The 15,143-nt window shown below is 63.6% G+C and overlaps 2 protein-coding genes across 2 annotated transcripts in view; both read left to right on the top strand.

Moving 5' to 3' along the window:
- Positions 1-5,587: 5,587 nt before the first annotated feature.
- On the top strand, positions 5,588-6,767 carry MNEG_6001 (Calmodulin-like protein 3; the record flags this gene model as incomplete). Its single annotated transcript, XM_014045526.1, has 5 exons — positions 5,588-5,659; positions 5,786-5,836; positions 5,951-6,067; positions 6,331-6,456; positions 6,630-6,767. The coding sequence occupies 5 exons, from the start codon at positions 5,588-5,590 to the stop codon at positions 6,765-6,767; spliced, it is 504 nt and encodes a 167-aa protein (XP_013900980.1).
- A 1,084-nt stretch (positions 6,768-7,851) lies between these two features.
- MNEG_6000 (Structural maintenance of chromosomes protein 3) overlaps positions 7,852-15,143 on the top strand; it is a gene marked incomplete at both ends in the record, with an annotated part of 11,124 nt that continues 3,832 nt past the window's right edge. The window contains 22 exons of the mRNA XM_014045525.1: positions 7,852-7,884; positions 8,175-8,257; positions 8,360-8,497; positions 8,733-8,811; positions 9,048-9,116; positions 9,266-9,331; positions 9,537-9,614; positions 9,874-9,954; positions 10,202-10,312; positions 10,507-10,627; positions 10,811-10,935; positions 11,194-11,301; positions 11,542-11,649; positions 11,853-11,948; positions 12,226-12,318; positions 12,566-12,646; positions 12,909-12,998; positions 13,303-13,410; positions 13,643-13,732; positions 13,957-14,004; positions 14,406-14,636; positions 14,808-14,867. Of these exons, the coding sequence (XP_013900979.1) occupies positions 7,852-7,884; positions 8,175-8,257; positions 8,360-8,497; positions 8,733-8,811; positions 9,048-9,116; positions 9,266-9,331; positions 9,537-9,614; positions 9,874-9,954; positions 10,202-10,312; positions 10,507-10,627; positions 10,811-10,935; positions 11,194-11,301; positions 11,542-11,649; positions 11,853-11,948; positions 12,226-12,318; positions 12,566-12,646; positions 12,909-12,998; positions 13,303-13,410; positions 13,643-13,732; positions 13,957-14,004; positions 14,406-14,636; positions 14,808-14,867 (2,097 nt within the window). The remainder of the gene's footprint in view (positions 7,885-8,174; positions 8,258-8,359; positions 8,498-8,732; positions 8,812-9,047; positions 9,117-9,265; positions 9,332-9,536; positions 9,615-9,873; positions 9,955-10,201; positions 10,313-10,506; positions 10,628-10,810; positions 10,936-11,193; positions 11,302-11,541; positions 11,650-11,852; positions 11,949-12,225; positions 12,319-12,565; positions 12,647-12,908; positions 12,999-13,302; positions 13,411-13,642; positions 13,733-13,956; positions 14,005-14,405; positions 14,637-14,807; positions 14,868-15,143) is intronic.

The following is a 15,143-nucleotide window of genomic DNA, read 5'->3' as shown; positions in this document are numbered from 1 at the left end:
CCAAGGACAACGCCGTCAAGGAGGTCAAGAACGGCCGCCTTGCCATGGTGGGTGTGGGTTGGGGGCGGGGTTCAAGGGTATGTGGGCCCCTGCAGTTGTCGCACACGCCTAGGTTGGTCCCTGGTGTAATGGGCGCTGTCAGCTACAACGGCGCAGGGCAGGGGCAGTTGTCTGCCCGCATGGCTGCAGCGGCAGCGACCACGCGCTCTTGGCGGCGGCAGGCTGACCCGCTTTGCCGTGCACCCTCGCTCCCGCGCAGGTTGCGTTTGTGGGCTTCGCCGTGCAGGCCATTGCCACCCGCACCACCCCCCTGGAGGGCCTCTCCGCCCACCTCAGCGACCCCTTCGGCCGCAACATCACCTACTACCTCACCCACATCCCCGAGACCCTCGCCAAGTAGAGCAGCGCGCTCAGGTTGTGTTTAGAGGTGTTTACTGGAGTTTCCCCCAGGTGTGCCAGCCCCGTGTAACTCTCAGAGCGTAAGGCAACTCCAAGCGGCGGGGCGGAGGGGACAGTTTGCGCCGGTGTCGGGGCGTGCGGGGGCCCTTGGGGGGCGCTAACTCGTCGTGTAGAGTGTTGACTTGGTGAGGGCGAGGGGGGGGGGCGAGCGGAGTGAGCCGGGAGTGGGGCGTGCGCGGGCCAGCCAGAGGCGGAAACAGGTAGTAGGGGGCATTATAGAAGTACACCTCAACTACATTGGAGTCGTAGTCAGCCGTCACCGTCTCACCGGGGATCGAAGGAACAAGTGTGCGGCAAGCAGCATTATGTTATGATGGGCAGAGTCTCAGAGGGCTTCAGCGGGCTGGGCTGCACACTTCAGGCGTGCGCTCTGGGCAAGGTTTCCAGCGGCCATAGTGACTCTTGCTCACGTGACTGACGGTCGCTTGTGGGGTGTGGCATGTTGGCTGTTCGGATATTGCTGAGGGCGATGTTATGCCGCGAAATGCGTGCCTGGCGCAGATGCTGAGTGCTTTCGGCCTGCTATTGCTCGGTCAGCAGGTCTCTTGCCCGGAATCAGATCCCGAATGGGTCCGTCATCGACGGGAAGGGATTCCCCCGCTGCTGGGTCTGTCGATTTGAAGGCTACCGTATTTACGTAATTTCTTGCGGTGATAACTCACGCATGTCACCGGCGCCGCACGGACTTCTTGAAAGCCGGCGACCGACAGTGAGCGGGCATGCAGCGTGAGTGAGGTGCGTGAGCTTCAGGTGGGATGGCACTGTTGTATTATGTATTGCACCGCTGTGCTCGCCCACACGCGTGGTCGACACTCCTGGTGCTGTGGGTGACCATACCCCGGTTTTTTTGTGTACGGCGCCTTGCCTGTAGGTTCACATGGACATGGGCAGCAGCTAGGGCGGCTCTGCTGGCTTCTTGGGTGCGCCCGCAGCCCAGCGCACGGCGTGGCAGGCAAGCAGCGGGCAGGGCTGCGACGCTGATGACGATCCGGCGGGCCTCGGCCGTGCGCAGCGCGCTGTGGTGCCAGTGCCCCCGCCGGCGCGATATCGCAAAGCGCTGGGGCGCGCTGCAGAGTATGCGCTAGCGCAGCGGGCGGACAGCGCCCGGGACGTAGTGCTCGGGGCGCCAACGCGCAGCGCAAGGCGGGCCGCTCCAGCGGCAGCGCCCGCTGTGTCTACGCTCAGTGGTGGCCAGGCCGTGGGTGCGGTGCGTGGTGCGGTGGGTGGGATCAGGGCGACATCCAGAATTTCCTTGCTGGAGTTGGCGTCGGCGGTTGCGGCGAGGCGCGGGGCGGTTGCTGCAGCGCCCTCAGAAGGCGCGGCGGCAGGTGCCGCACACCGTCGTGGCGACGCTGGCGACGTCGACGGGGCTATCCCTCATAATGGTGGGCCTGCGGGAGGCGACCCAAGCGATAGATAAGTTACTCAACCCCAGCGGTCTGCCGGCTGAAGCCGCAGCTCTTGCTGATTTGTTTGGGCTGGACGACGACATGGATGCGAGTGATGGGCTCGGCAGCAATAACGTCCATACGATCGGTGAGGTCTTGCACAGCCCCGCATTTGCTGCTGGCATGCCTGCTGGCATTGCGGATGCGGTGTTTGCGCAGCTGAGCCGCATCGGCGCGCTGGATTTGGCGCAGATGTTGCTGAGGGTGCAACGGCTGCCGCGAGCCGAGCACCACTACCGCAGTGGCGCTTGGCGGCTGTGTCATCGCAGGCGCCAGCTGCTTTGCAGGCCGCGAACAGATGAGTGGTGAGTGTGAAATCCTGGGCGCAGGGGGGCGGGCAGGGCGCTGGTGCAGTACTACCACGCTGCTGCCAGGGCCACCCACTTTGACTTGGGCGCTAAGTGCATCAGAGTCCACTCCTGTGAGGAAGCGATGCAACCACCCATGATGCTGCTGGGTGGGCAGGACTGCTGGGTTGTCTTAGCACCAGCACCAGCACCATCTCCGCCACCAACCTTCAAAGGAGGCGCCAACATTACCGCCAATCACTCACACCTGGGCAGCTTCTCGTTCTGTAACAGAGACGCGGCCACTGGTGCAGGTGGCCAGGCATCGCCCGGATCTTCAGCATACGTGCGCCAATGCGCCTATGTCCTGGTGACACCGTGCCCTGTCGGGATTGCAAGGCGGTGCTCACTGGTGCCGGCGGGCTGCTGACCGGGCACGGCGCTTGGGGGCATCTTTGAATCTTTGGCGCGCCCGTAGGTCAACATGACGAAGGACGAGGCGCCGCATGCAGGCAAGCATGGGGCCGCTGCCAAAGGCAGTATGTGATGCCAATCGATATCCCTTGTATCATCATCGCACAGGTCTGTTCGAACTCTAGGGCAACGGCTTGTGCGCCTTCGTGACATCGCATGACTGCGTGAATGACGACAGGGACCTGAAGCCAGCCGGCCAACTCCCCGACCAATATAAGTCAGCTGATTCAATTCGTTGAAGCACTTTACACTTTCGCCTACCGACAGCAACAACGCGGATTACCCAGGTGGGCACAGACGGCGTGATTGCTTGCGTCATCAGAGTGAGCCCGCCCACCCATCCTGCTGCCCTCACCTGACTCTGCGCCGCGGATTCTCTCGGCGTGTAGTTGTTGAACTGCATTAAATGCAGAACCCGTTGCCATCTTGAAGCCATCTGGCGCTGCAGCTGACACCCTCCCGCGCCATCCCGCACTTTCACACTTTCCTCTTGGACTTGCGGCTTGCCCCAGTGGTAGGGACGCCGAGAAACATGCAGCGCTCAGCCCTTGCCCTCCTGATGGTGGCGGCTCTGCTAGTGGTGGCGAACGCCGCGGCCCCAAACAAGGTGACTACCAAGCCGCCTGCCTTGCCGTCAGCAGCCAACGCAACGGCAGCGCTCGCTTGCAGCCGATGCGCTCCCATTCCGCCTCACCCCCCACCGCGCATGGAGGCGTTGTGATGAAGGCGCCTGAGCCCAAGGCTGCCGCCAAGGCATCTTCAAACCCCTCCCCCTCCCCTGCCCCCGCCACTGACATGCCGCAGGGCCGTCGGCTGCTGTCCCAGGCCGCCAACGCCGCCGCAAGGCCGCTTTCATCCGCTGTCCTCCTCGAGACGACTGGGAGCCGCCGTCTGCTTCAAGACGACGATACTCCATCCCTTCAGTCCCTCTCGTCTGGTTCTGGTCGCGACAGGCCAGGTTACTTGCCCAAGCTCAGGCCCAACAGGCCCAATTACAACAGGCCCCAGTATGGCCGCCACCTGCGCACAGCGCCACCCAGTCTGGCGTAACATCATGAGCGCGCTGCGGCACTGGCCTGGGCAGACCGGCACGACGGGGCCTGAGACCTGACCTTTGCCGTCATCATCACCTGTCTGTCGTTTGATTATGGCAGCATTTGCAACACAATTTGCTGGGAGGCAGTCCACACTGTATTGCTACAAGCGCAATCTTTTGTTTTCTCAGTACCCCAGCACCCTGGGACCAACTGAGTCGCCAAGGCAGTTGGATTGCACCCTTCATTTGCGGTATTCAGGCCTGTGCAAAACTGCAGGCCTGCACTCCTAGGAGTGAGCGCGCTGCAGGCGATGCAGGGCCGGCGCAGTTGCCGGTGCTGTGCCTACCCAACCCCTCGCGTGCCAAGTCACGAATTGCGCTGTTGATCAGAGCTGCCGCTCTCGAGTGAGCCCCTTTGCGGACATTTGTACAACAGCCACACGAGCAATGGATTGCTGCAAGTGCATATTGCTGTGTTGAGATTTGTGGGCTGCAAACCACCTGTGCTTTGTGTGCCTTTCCGTTGGCTCCAATGGCGCCTTACATATGGCGCACACAGGATGTAACACTACCACCACCGAAGTTGGCATCATGATTGCGATCTAGAATGTCATCGAAGGCTTACGTAATAGCAGGATATTGCTGATCGCAGCATACCTGTACAGCCAGCTTGCAGTGACAGGGAAGGGATGGGCGGATGGTGCGCTCTCTAGTGTCATGGCCACCGCCAACGCTGGACCGAGTCAGATTTGGCTTTATTTGAACCGGGGCAAAGGGGGCGAGCAGGGTCCTGGTGCAGCACTCTCAGGCAGCTGCAGGGTGCCACCCACTTCGATGCGTGCGGAAAATGCATACAGTACAAATCAACTCCTGTGAGCAAGCAATACACACGTCATGCTGCTGCAAACTGGGCAGGACTTCTTAAATTGCTCGGCCCAAGCACAGGAACCATCGTCACCTCCGCCCCCAACCGGCCCCCGTGTGCCCCGCGTGCCAGCCTGCATGGCCTCTTGGAATCAAGGGCTGGCAGGGATTTTGCGGTTCAGGCTCGCTGTACCGTCCCAACGCGACCTCTCGCTCCAGTTTCAGAAGCAACAAGGCGTATGCTTGATGGGGCCAACAGTGTTGCAGCCGCCTCGCTCCCAACCTACAGGCCTGGGCTTTGCAACACTCCCTTTGATGTTCTCCGGCCCTGCCGTCGTATGGCAGGCCCGCACTTTGCACAAGCCTCGGATCATGTTTGCCCCTGCTCTCACTCACACACACACACACACACACACACACACACACACACGTACACAAACAGCGCGCACGTGTTGCAGTCGCAGCGCGGTGCGAGGCTGGGGCCCTGCTTGCAGCGCGCCGCGGGCATGTGAGTGGCAGTGTGAGCGATGGCCGAATGTGTGGGGGTGATGTTCAATCAATGTCAAGATGTGCCAGTGACCCAGTTTGGATTGCAACAGTGAGCAACTGCCATAGGTTGATCAACAGTCAAACCCTTAATGCCCGCTCAGTGGTGGTGGAGGCAGGGGAGGGTGGCAGCAAGGGCGTGAGTTTCGCGGGGGTGTGGCAATGGGAGCACGCTGGCGTGCATGGCACACAGTTCACAGCGAGCGAGCGAGCTGGCATGACTAAACCACAATTGAAACCTTCGTGATATCTGCAATATCTCTGGTGCCACTACGGTATACTGTACCGGTATTTCCTTCCCCGCTGTTTGCCGCGCGGACCTTTGACTCCGGGCGCCACTTGCACCAATCATGTTGTTGAGGGTGAGCTCTATGAAATGTCTGTACGCAGCATGCGTGCTGCCTTGATGTCACAACACCAGGTCACCCCTGATGCGTTGTCGGTGCCGCTGATGCAGCGATTGCGCAAGCACCATGTACTTGCTGCATATGCAGGGGAGCACAGCGCCCCAGCTGTCCAGGGAGGAGATTGGAGAGCTCAGAGAGGTGGGTAAAGAGCCATAGAACAGCATTATGGCAGAACTCTTACAAGTGCTGGAAATCGCTCTGGACAGTGTGGTGACCGAAGACGACCTTACTGATTCCTTGTGCTATCCTCTCTTTTGTGTGCAGTTGTTTGACATGCTGGACACCGACAAGGGCGGAACCCTGTCAGCCAGCGAGGTGCGGGCGCCGTGCTGGGAGGCCCCGACCGTTCAGCTGGCGCCCCGCTCGCCCGCCTCCCACCCTTGGCAGCATTGCTTCACTGTGCACCCCATGCTATTCGCTCTGCGCCAGGTGAGGGCGCTCATGCGCATGCTTGGCATGCGTGTCAGTGCCGCAGAGGCGCGGGTGCTGGTGGCGGGCGTCGATGCGGACGGCAGCGGCGCCCTGGATTTCGACGAGTTTTTGCAGGTGCGCTGCCCGCTGCCTGCTGCCGGTCGTGGTGATGCGATGGTGCTTGCTGCTGGGGGTGCGCATCGGCGCCTCTGCTTGCAGGCGCGCGCAGGACACAGCTCTGCCATGGTGATGCGTGGTACGGCACAGGATTGTCGTACAATAAGTGCATGTGCATGAGAATCACAGACGGTGTGCCGTCATGCAGTGAGGTGTTGCATAGCGAGCTTGACGAAGCCAATTGTGCATTTCAAACGCATGACTACTTCTGAAATGAACAGGTTGTGGCAGCCCCCCAGCAGAAGCCGGCCTACATGCAGGGCGAGCTCGTGCATGCGTTTCGGCGATTTGCAGACCGGAGCGTGCCGGCAGGCTGCATCGCGCCTGAGACACTGGAGAGGGCGCTGGTGAGCATCTCACTCACTTGATTGTCGCCGCCTTTGTCATCGCAACTGCTGTGAAGGTTGGGTTGCGCTGCTCCCTGATATGGCATGCCGATTCCTATATCTCACTCCCTCCCCTCCCCTCACATCCCCTGATGACCAATGCTTGCGGCTCACTGCAGCTTGCCTACGGCCAGGCCAGCGGCGTGGAGCCCGTGGAGATCAGCCGCATGGTTCATTCTCTTGACACGAACGCCGACGGTCTCATCAACTTCAGGGAAATGGTCGCGCTGCTATTCAGTGGCCAGCAGCAGCAGCAGCAGCAGCAGCAGTAGCAGCAGCAGCAGCAGCAGCGGCAAGGGGCGGGCAACAATGAAGGCTGCGCGTGACGTGGGGGACAGCGCTTGTAGCTGCTGTGGGCACGCCATTTGCCTTCTGTCTGCATGCTCATTGTCTTTCTGAGCTCTTATACACCTCCAAGTTTAAAATCAGGGCCCAAGTGCACGTTCGATTGCGTTGGCGCCTTCTTGTCGAGCAGTGATCGACCGCTTGCAAATGCGAAAGATTGTTTGCGTCGTTTCTTATAAAATACTTCTAAACATGTAAACAGAAATCATACACATGCTCGAAAGGCACGAGATCCCCAGCGTGACAGGCTGACGCACGGCGAGCCTCTGCCGATCTGCTGCAGCGCAAAGTATTAACTGGATAAGTTGTAATTGTCTACATAAGATCAAGGGGTCGCCTGGGTGGCCAGGGTCGCCACGCGTAGCAAACATGTATATCAAGCAGGCAAGCCAGCGTCCTGGGGCCGCCATGCAGCGTCGTAACTGATGTGTAATTGCAGCGCTCGCTGCCTGCCTGCTGCAAGACGCCTGGCCTCTCTGTGCGACGCTGCCGCGCCGCGCGCGCTTTGCCCCCGCCCACCTTGCATGCTTGCTGATACTGCGCGAGCTCACAGGTAGTCATCGATGGCTTCAAAAGCTACAAGGACCAGACCATCACAGAGCCATTCTCGTCAAAAATCAATTGCATTGTGGGCGCCAATGGGTCGGGCAAGTCGAATTTCTTCCACGGTGAGGCAGAGTCTGCAGTTGTGGCGCTAAGGGGTGTTGGGTGTTGCGGGGGAGGCGCACACACAAAAGCAGACAGGCTGTTGCAGCACCAGTAGCAGCAAAAGCAGCAGTAGCAGAAGCAGCGTTGGCGGCAGCAGCAGCGGCAGCAGCAGCAGCGGCATTGGCTCTCGTGTTGTGTGTTCGGCAGCCTGCCAGGTGGGACGTCGGCCATGCATGCTGGGCACCATGCAGATGAAGCTGTGCCGGCAGCACTCACATTTCCAACGCCCTCACACCCGCACCCCTGTGGTGCCGCCTTGCGCGCGCAGCCATTCGCTTTGTGCTCAACGATGCATTCACAAGCATGCGCCAGGAGGAGCGGCAGGCACTGCTGCATGTGAGTGGCATGCGCGAGTAGCGCTCAAGAGAAGCGGATGATTTTGCAGATGCATATGCAAGCAGTGAGCGTGAATGCAGGGGTCGCATTGGACCATGCGACTCCAAGCACTGCCGTGAACCTGAACGGCTCAGCCTCAGGGCTGTGCCGATGAACAGCTGGACAGGGGTCCTGCTGGCAAGGCGCATGTCAACTTGCACGCAAAGTGTCGCGCATGCTCTTGCCGCAGGCTGCAAATCCGAGATTCACGCGCGCAACACTCTCATGCCCTGTTTGCCGCCGCCATGCAGGAGGGTGCGGGCCATGCGGTGCTGTCGGCCTTTGTAGAGCTCGTCTTTGACAACAGCGACGGCCGCTTCCCGGTGCGAGAGCGGTGGGGCAGCTAGGTGACTCGTGCCACATGGTCACACGTCACATGCATGTGGTCGCATCGTCACCCTTACCAGCGCATGCTGCATGTGTCGCCTTCTTTTAGGCCACGCTGTTGCGTTGTGCTCACTCCCACCAGCACTCTGCCCACTCGCGTGCCAAAGATTGACAAGGACGAGGTGCGCCTGCGCCGCACCATTGGCGCCAAGAAGGACGAGTACACCCTGGACCGCAAGCACGTCACGTGAGGCTGCGTGTATGTTCAGGATGGGGAGACAAGTGGTGCTAACCCAATGCGGCTCTGGCGCCGCTGTGCGGTTTTGCTGTCCACAACCCTCAGTTGACGCTGGCTTATGTTGATTGCATTCGCTGCAAAGCTGCGGAGCTGCAAGGCGCGGTGGGCGTGCGGCTGGGCAGCAGCGGCGCTCTCAGTCCCCTTTTTGGGCGCTTTTCTACACCCTTTGCTCCCCCCTGCGCAGCAAGCAGGAGGTGATGAACCTGCTGGAGTCTGCGGGTTTCAGCCGTGCCAACCCCTACTACATCGTGCAGCAGGGCAAGGTGGGTTGTTTTTTGGGGGGTGGGGTGCTGATCACGCAAGTGAGTTGTGCTTGTGCTTGTGTTGTGAAGGCGACGACGGGCGTCGACGTGTTGCGGGTGGGATCGCGGCAGCCGGGCGCAAGGGCCGCCCGCACCCAGTGCAGTGTCTGGCGCGTGATTGTGTCAGTGGCTGTGCTGCTCAGTGGCGGATGCATGCGCGCCACTCCGCCCTGCTGACCATTGCCGCTCGTCGTCAGATCATGAGCATGGCCAACATGAAGGACGGCGAGAGGCTGGAGCTGCTCAAGGAGATTGGCGGCACCAAGGTGAGCAAGGCGCGGCGCCAGGCCAGCCGTCACCCGGGACGGGTGGCCACTCGACATGGCTCATTGCGAGATAGGGGGGGGGCGCAGTCAAAACGACTCAATCCCGAGGCGTCCTGGCCGTTTTGTGCATTGGCATAACCCGCCGCCAGGTGTACGAGGAGCGGCGCCGCGAGAGCCTCAAGATCATGCAGGAGACGGAGAACAGGCGCGCCCAGGTGATGCGCGGCCACACCGCTGCGGCCTGCCACCATGGGTCTCGTACTGGGTGGGTCAGCCATCGGCCCTGGTCTCGCCGCCATATCGGACGTCACGCGGGCAGCCACGCCAAGGGGGCCGTCGCTATCAACAGCCAACCAGCGTGCCCCTCCTCACTGACCGTGCCGCCGCCCGCGCGCGCGCGCGACGCGCTATCCCTGCCAGATCGAGGAGGTGGTGGAGTTCATCGAGTCCAAGCTGCAGGAGCTGGACGCCGAAAAGGCTGAGCTGGCGGCTTTCCAGGTGCGGCGGCCAGAGGCTCAGGCGCCGCGCATGGCCAGCTTGACCCTCCCTTGCGTCACCATCGGTAGCGGCAGACCCTTGTCTCATGCATGGACCAGAGACCTGCATATAGAGGAACCCCTTGCGCACCAGTGCCTCACGCCAGCCCCGTTGCTGGGGTCGCCGTCATCTCGCAGCCAACACTCGGTGAAACCTCCCCTCTACCCCTCCACCTCCCCTCCACCCCCCCCCACAACACACACTTTCACGTCGCCTGCAGGCGCTGGACCGCCAGCGCCGCTCCATTGAGTACGCCCTGTTTGACAAGGAGCTGGCGGAGGCGCGCTCCAAGGCAGCAAAGGTGGGGGCCGCCTCCCAGTGCTGCCCGCCATATGCCCGGTGCCGCGCTTCGAGTGTGTGTGCTTGCTATTCCTGTGAACACACAAATCGTGCTGTGTGGGGTGTTTTGCTGTGGGGTGACTGCGATGTGTGCGCAGGGCTGCAATTCAGGGTTGATTGATTTTCCCAGTTTGAAGGTTGCAACTGCATGGTTGGGCCGTGAGTGGCAGCAGAATACCACCGGCCACTGCGCCCCCGCCACCGCCCAGGTCGAGGCCGAGCGCGCCAAGCTAGGGGAGGAGGCGGCGGCCGCCCAGAAGGAAGCCGCGGCGGCCAAGGAGCGGCTGGTGGCGGTGGAGGCGGCCAGCACTGAGGCTCAGGTGAGTAGGGGGTTGCAACAGGCGGGCTGTACCCCGGGCCTTGCTGCCTACATATTGATGCCTGTCTCGCCTGGTTGGCGCTGCAAGCGCATTGCAGCCTTGCACCATCCCTGCTTCTGAGCCATCCAGCGCCCTTGTCTGTTTGTCGCATACAGTAGCATGCGCCCTACTCTCTGCTGCGCACCCCCTTTCAGGAGGCGAAGGCGTCTGCGGAGAAGGCGCGCCGCGCGCTGGCCAAGGAGCGCGACGCCGCGCTGAAGCAGCGCGCCAAGCTGGAGCTGGATGAGAAGGAAGCCGCGGGGAAGCTGGCAGCAGGTAGGCGGCTGGGGGCGCAACTGCTGGATCATGGGGCCCGCCTTACCGTGCTTTCGCTGCCGTGTGCTGTGCTGTCTCGGGGTTTGGCCCGATGGCAGCAGCAAAGAGGTTGCTCCGCAGAGGTCTGCAGTGGCAGTCAAGTTTTTTTGGTGCTGCTGCCGCTGCACTACGCCGTGCCCACAGATACCGAGTCATCCACGGCCGCAAAGGCGGAGCTGGCGCGGCTGTACAAGCAGATTGCAGATGCGGAGAGGCAGTGCGTGGCAGCGGCCACGGCGCTCGAGGAGAAACGGAAGCGCGAAAAGGAGGTGTGCGGGTCAAACCAGTTGTGGGTTGCAGGCCGCAAGCGCTGCGCTCTGGCAGCCTGTTCGCTGCGTAATGCGCTGAGTCGCGAATCGTGCAATCGGGCTTGCTGGGCGTCACCAGCCGGCAAAGGTGTCATCCGGGGCTGCTACGCGGGCAAGGGGTGCGGGTGCGCGATTGTCTCACACTGCGCTGTGTGATGCTAAGAGTGAATTAGGGGTCAGCGCCTCCGCGTCCATAATCAAACGTTGCGGTGCCACCAGGTGCACGATGAGCTGTCGTCCAGCCAGGGGCGGCTGCAGGCGCTGATGTCAAAGCAGGGGCGCTCCAGCCAGTTTGCCAGCCAGGGGGAGCGGGACGCCTTCCTCAAGGTGCGTTGCGTGTTCGTTTTTGGGAGGGCTGGCCCAGGCTGCGGGCGCCATCTAATACCGGAAGCACTAAAAATGCGGTGAGAGCGGCTTGTAAGCGCAAGGCAGGGACGACTTCGTCGAGCAACGGGCGCAGACTCGCAGCGCGCCGGCACGCGTGCCGCCTGGCGTCGTCACCTCGACTCAATCAACGCTCATGGTGCTGTCTCCTGATCCACACGGGTGCGCACCCGCGGAGCCCAGGGGGAGGCCAAGAAACTGCAGGACGCGGCGGCCAAGCAGGAGAGCGCGCGTGCGGCGCTGCAGCAGCAGGTGGAGGAGCTCAACGCGGTTCTCATGGCCGGCGCTCAGGTGCAGGGTCCGGGCGACGGGCGCTGGAGTTGACCGCACGCGTCCACCTTGAGCCGCCCAGCAGTACCAGTAACCCCTGGTCGGATCTCAGCTGCGCCGCAGCTCGCCGGGAAGAATAAAACACCACCGGCTTGGCGGGCCAACCAAATCGCGGCCTCATGCGCCCACCTCCTGCCCCCACTCCCCTCCACCTGCGCCTCCAGGCTGCGGGCGACAAGGAGCAGGTGGCGCGGGACGCGGCGGGGGCGCTCGAGGCGGTGTCGAGGCAGCTGGCGGAGCTGAAGAAGGCCCGGGACGAGGTGGGTTGGGTGGGTGTGCGCGTGGGTTTGGGGGGCCGAGTATGAGTCGGAGGTAGTCGCGGCGTTGAGAGTTGAGAGGCGGGGCGCCAGCAGGGGTGCGGCAGGGTTGCGACGTGGTGGGTCCGGCCTCGTGTTGGTTGCTCTGTTTGTTCGCGCGTGCCGGCCCAGGCTCTTGCCGCGTCGGGGTGGGCGCACCATCCAGGGGCAGGTGTGGTGCGGCGCCGACTGTCGAACTCGCGCCGCCGCCGCCCAACCCAACCGCGCCCGCCGCCGCCAGGCCGCCAACCAGCGCAAGGAGGCGTGGCGCGCCGCGGACGAGCTGAAGGACCAGTTCCGCGCAGCGGAGAGCGAACACGCGCGCGCACGCGAGGTGCGCGCACCGGCACCACGCATTGAGCGCCCGACAGCGTGCCGTCGGCCCCAAGCAGGCCGCGGCGACGCGGCCGGGGCCGAGAGACGCCGCACCCTGGCGACACCCTCTTCTGACTGCTGCTGAGGCGGTCAGCACGATTCCTGCCTGCAATCCAGTTGCCTGGTACCCTTCAACCTACAATGTGTGTGAACGGCCCATCCCCATCATCACTCTCCCCTCACTCTCGCCCCCCCACAAACCCTAGGCCGCCCAGCGCGTGATCCCGCGTGACATCAGCATGGGCATCATGGCCATGGAGGCGGCGCGCCGCGCCCACAACATCAAGGTGCCTGCGCAGGGGGCGGGGGCTGGGGCATGCGCCCACGGCTGATAAGGCCCTCCCACAGGGCAGCGAGCAAAGCCCCTCTTTCCCCTGCAGCGCCCGCCCCAGCTCCAGGTTCTGCCGCACCCCGTCGCACGAGCCGTCCCCGCTCCCTTGCTGCACTCGCCCTCAACACCCCCTAGACGCAACTGCCGTGAATGTCACTCATCCCAGCCCGCCCCATCTCTCCCCCCCCTTGGCCCCCTCCCAAACCAAACTATTGCAGGGCGTGTATGGCTCCCTGGCTGACCTGCTGGAGGTGCCGGCGCAGCTGTCCACAGCGGTCGAGGTGGTCTGCGGCAACCAAGCCTTCCAGGTGGGCGCGCTCGGCTCGGGCCCGGCTCAGGCGCGGCCGGCGGCGCGTGCCGTGGGGGCCGCTCCCTGGTCCCGGCGTGCCGCGTGGGTCGGCGGGGCGGCCCCGGTTGCCGCGAGCAGGCTGCTGCAATAAGGACGGACCAATAGCAAGGAAGGCGGGTGCTCCCCGGCAGCGGGCCCGGGCGTGCGCCCCCACTCTCAGGGCCCGCTCACGGCTGCACCCTCACGGCTGCACCCTCGCGGCTGGACCCTCTCGGCTGTGCGCCTCATGTCTGTTGGGCGCGGGCCCCTTGCTGCCGCTTCAGGTGGTGGTGGACACGACTGACACGGGCATGCGACTGGTGCAGGAGCTGAACCGGCAGCGCAGCGGGCGCGTCACGTTCATGCCGCTCGACGCGCTGAGGGTGCAGGAGGTGCGCCCATGCGCCCGCCCGCGCCTGCCCCCTCTCCTTAGCCTCCCAAATGGCACCCCCACCCGCGATCAGGGTTTAATGTAGCCAAGTTTGCCGCAAGTAGCGCCTCTGCATTTCAACGCCATGCCTTGTGACCCCTCATCTTTTGGAGTTTAGCCCCAGCGCGGCCGCCAGTCAGTCTGGCTGCCGGCTGCTCCCACCGTCAAACGTCCCTGCGCGCCCCCGCTGCCAGGTGGCGTACCCTACGGAGTGGGGGGACGCGGCGGTGCCGATGCACCGCGTGCTGAAGTATGACGAGCGCTTCAAGACGGCCGTCATGCAGGTGCGGGGATGACGACGTCCGGTGACGCGGGAGCTCCCCGCGCGTCGTGCGGGGCTGCTGGAGTGCGCCGTGCCTGCAGCAGCAGGTCGCGCGCACCAGGGGCTGTGGGGGGTGGGTGCGGCCAAGGAGGCCGGCGACGGGCCTGCGGGCGTGAGCAGCGCGACCCCCAGGATACATGCGCGCGTCGAACCCACGCACCGCCGCGTTGAAACCACCACCGCCAGGTGTTTGGCAAGACGCTGGTGTGCCAGACGCGGGAGATCGCGGAGAAGGTGGGGCGCTGGGGGGGCAGGGGTCGTCGGAGCACGGGGGGGCCTCGCCTTCCTCCCTCCTCTGCAGCCTTACTGCAGCAGCGCAACCGCGCGGCGCCGCGTAGGCCGCTCGCTCACATTCTCAGGCATGATCACCAATTGCATGCATGTTTTCTTTTTCCACCCCCGCTAGCACGACGCCACGACTCCTGGGAACGCACCACCCCCCTTCCGCAGACATGCCCACACATACACTGACACACACTCACACACACACACACACACACACACACACACACACGTAATACCCACACATTTACTGACACACACACGCGCGCGCGCACACGCACATGCGCACACACACACACACACACACACACACACACACACACACACACACACACACTCATTCACATCGCCAGGTGGCCAGCGGGGGCGTCCTCGACGCCATCACGCTCGACGGCGACCTCGTGCGGCGCAAGGGCACCGTCAGCGGCGGCTTCAGCGACCCGATGCGCAACAAGATCGGGTCACACCAAAAGGCGCGCACACACCTGGCTCGCGGCCCCAAGCCCGCGAGGGGTTGGGGGCGCCACGGCTCATGGTTGAGCATGCCACGCTTTGGCGTCCGCGCCTCGCCGACGGCCCCGGCGGTTTGCCGCGGACCGGCCCGATCTCGGCCCCAAGCGTGTTGTGTCTTGCGTATGTTGTGTGCACCACACTCTGTCCCGCACCCCAACTGTCCTGATTCAAGGCATCGAAGCCCGCACTCAACCTGCAGCCCCTGAACCGCGAAACCCCAACCTCAAATCCCGGCCCCGCAGGTCAAGGCCCTGGAGCAGCGGCTGGCGGAGCTCACGGCCCAAAAGAAAGCGCACGAGGCGGTGAGCGCGACAGCTCGTTTGTCTCTAGGGCACTGGCCCTTCACCCAGGTCCTTCGGTCAGCGGGGAGGGGCGGCCCTTTTGGGGCGCGGCCGCTGGGCGCACGGCGCCCCACACGCCCGGGCTGTAAGCTCCGACGCCCCGGGCCATAAGCCGGCGGCGGGTCGCCCCAAGCCACCCTCCCCCTTCCCGCGCGCACCACCCGCCCTGATCCCTGCCTGCGCCCCTCGTCCCCTGGCCACGGCCGGCCCCGGCTCCCCCCCCCCCCCCCCCCCCCC

Source organism: Monoraphidium neglectum (assembly GCF_000611645.1).
Source record: "Monoraphidium neglectum strain SAG 48.87 unplaced genomic scaffold scaffold00938, whole genome shotgun sequence".
Lineage (NCBI taxonomy): Eukaryota > Viridiplantae > Chlorophyta > Chlorophyceae > Sphaeropleales > Selenastraceae > Monoraphidium > Monoraphidium neglectum.
This window is presented reverse-complemented; position numbering and strand designations above follow the sequence as displayed.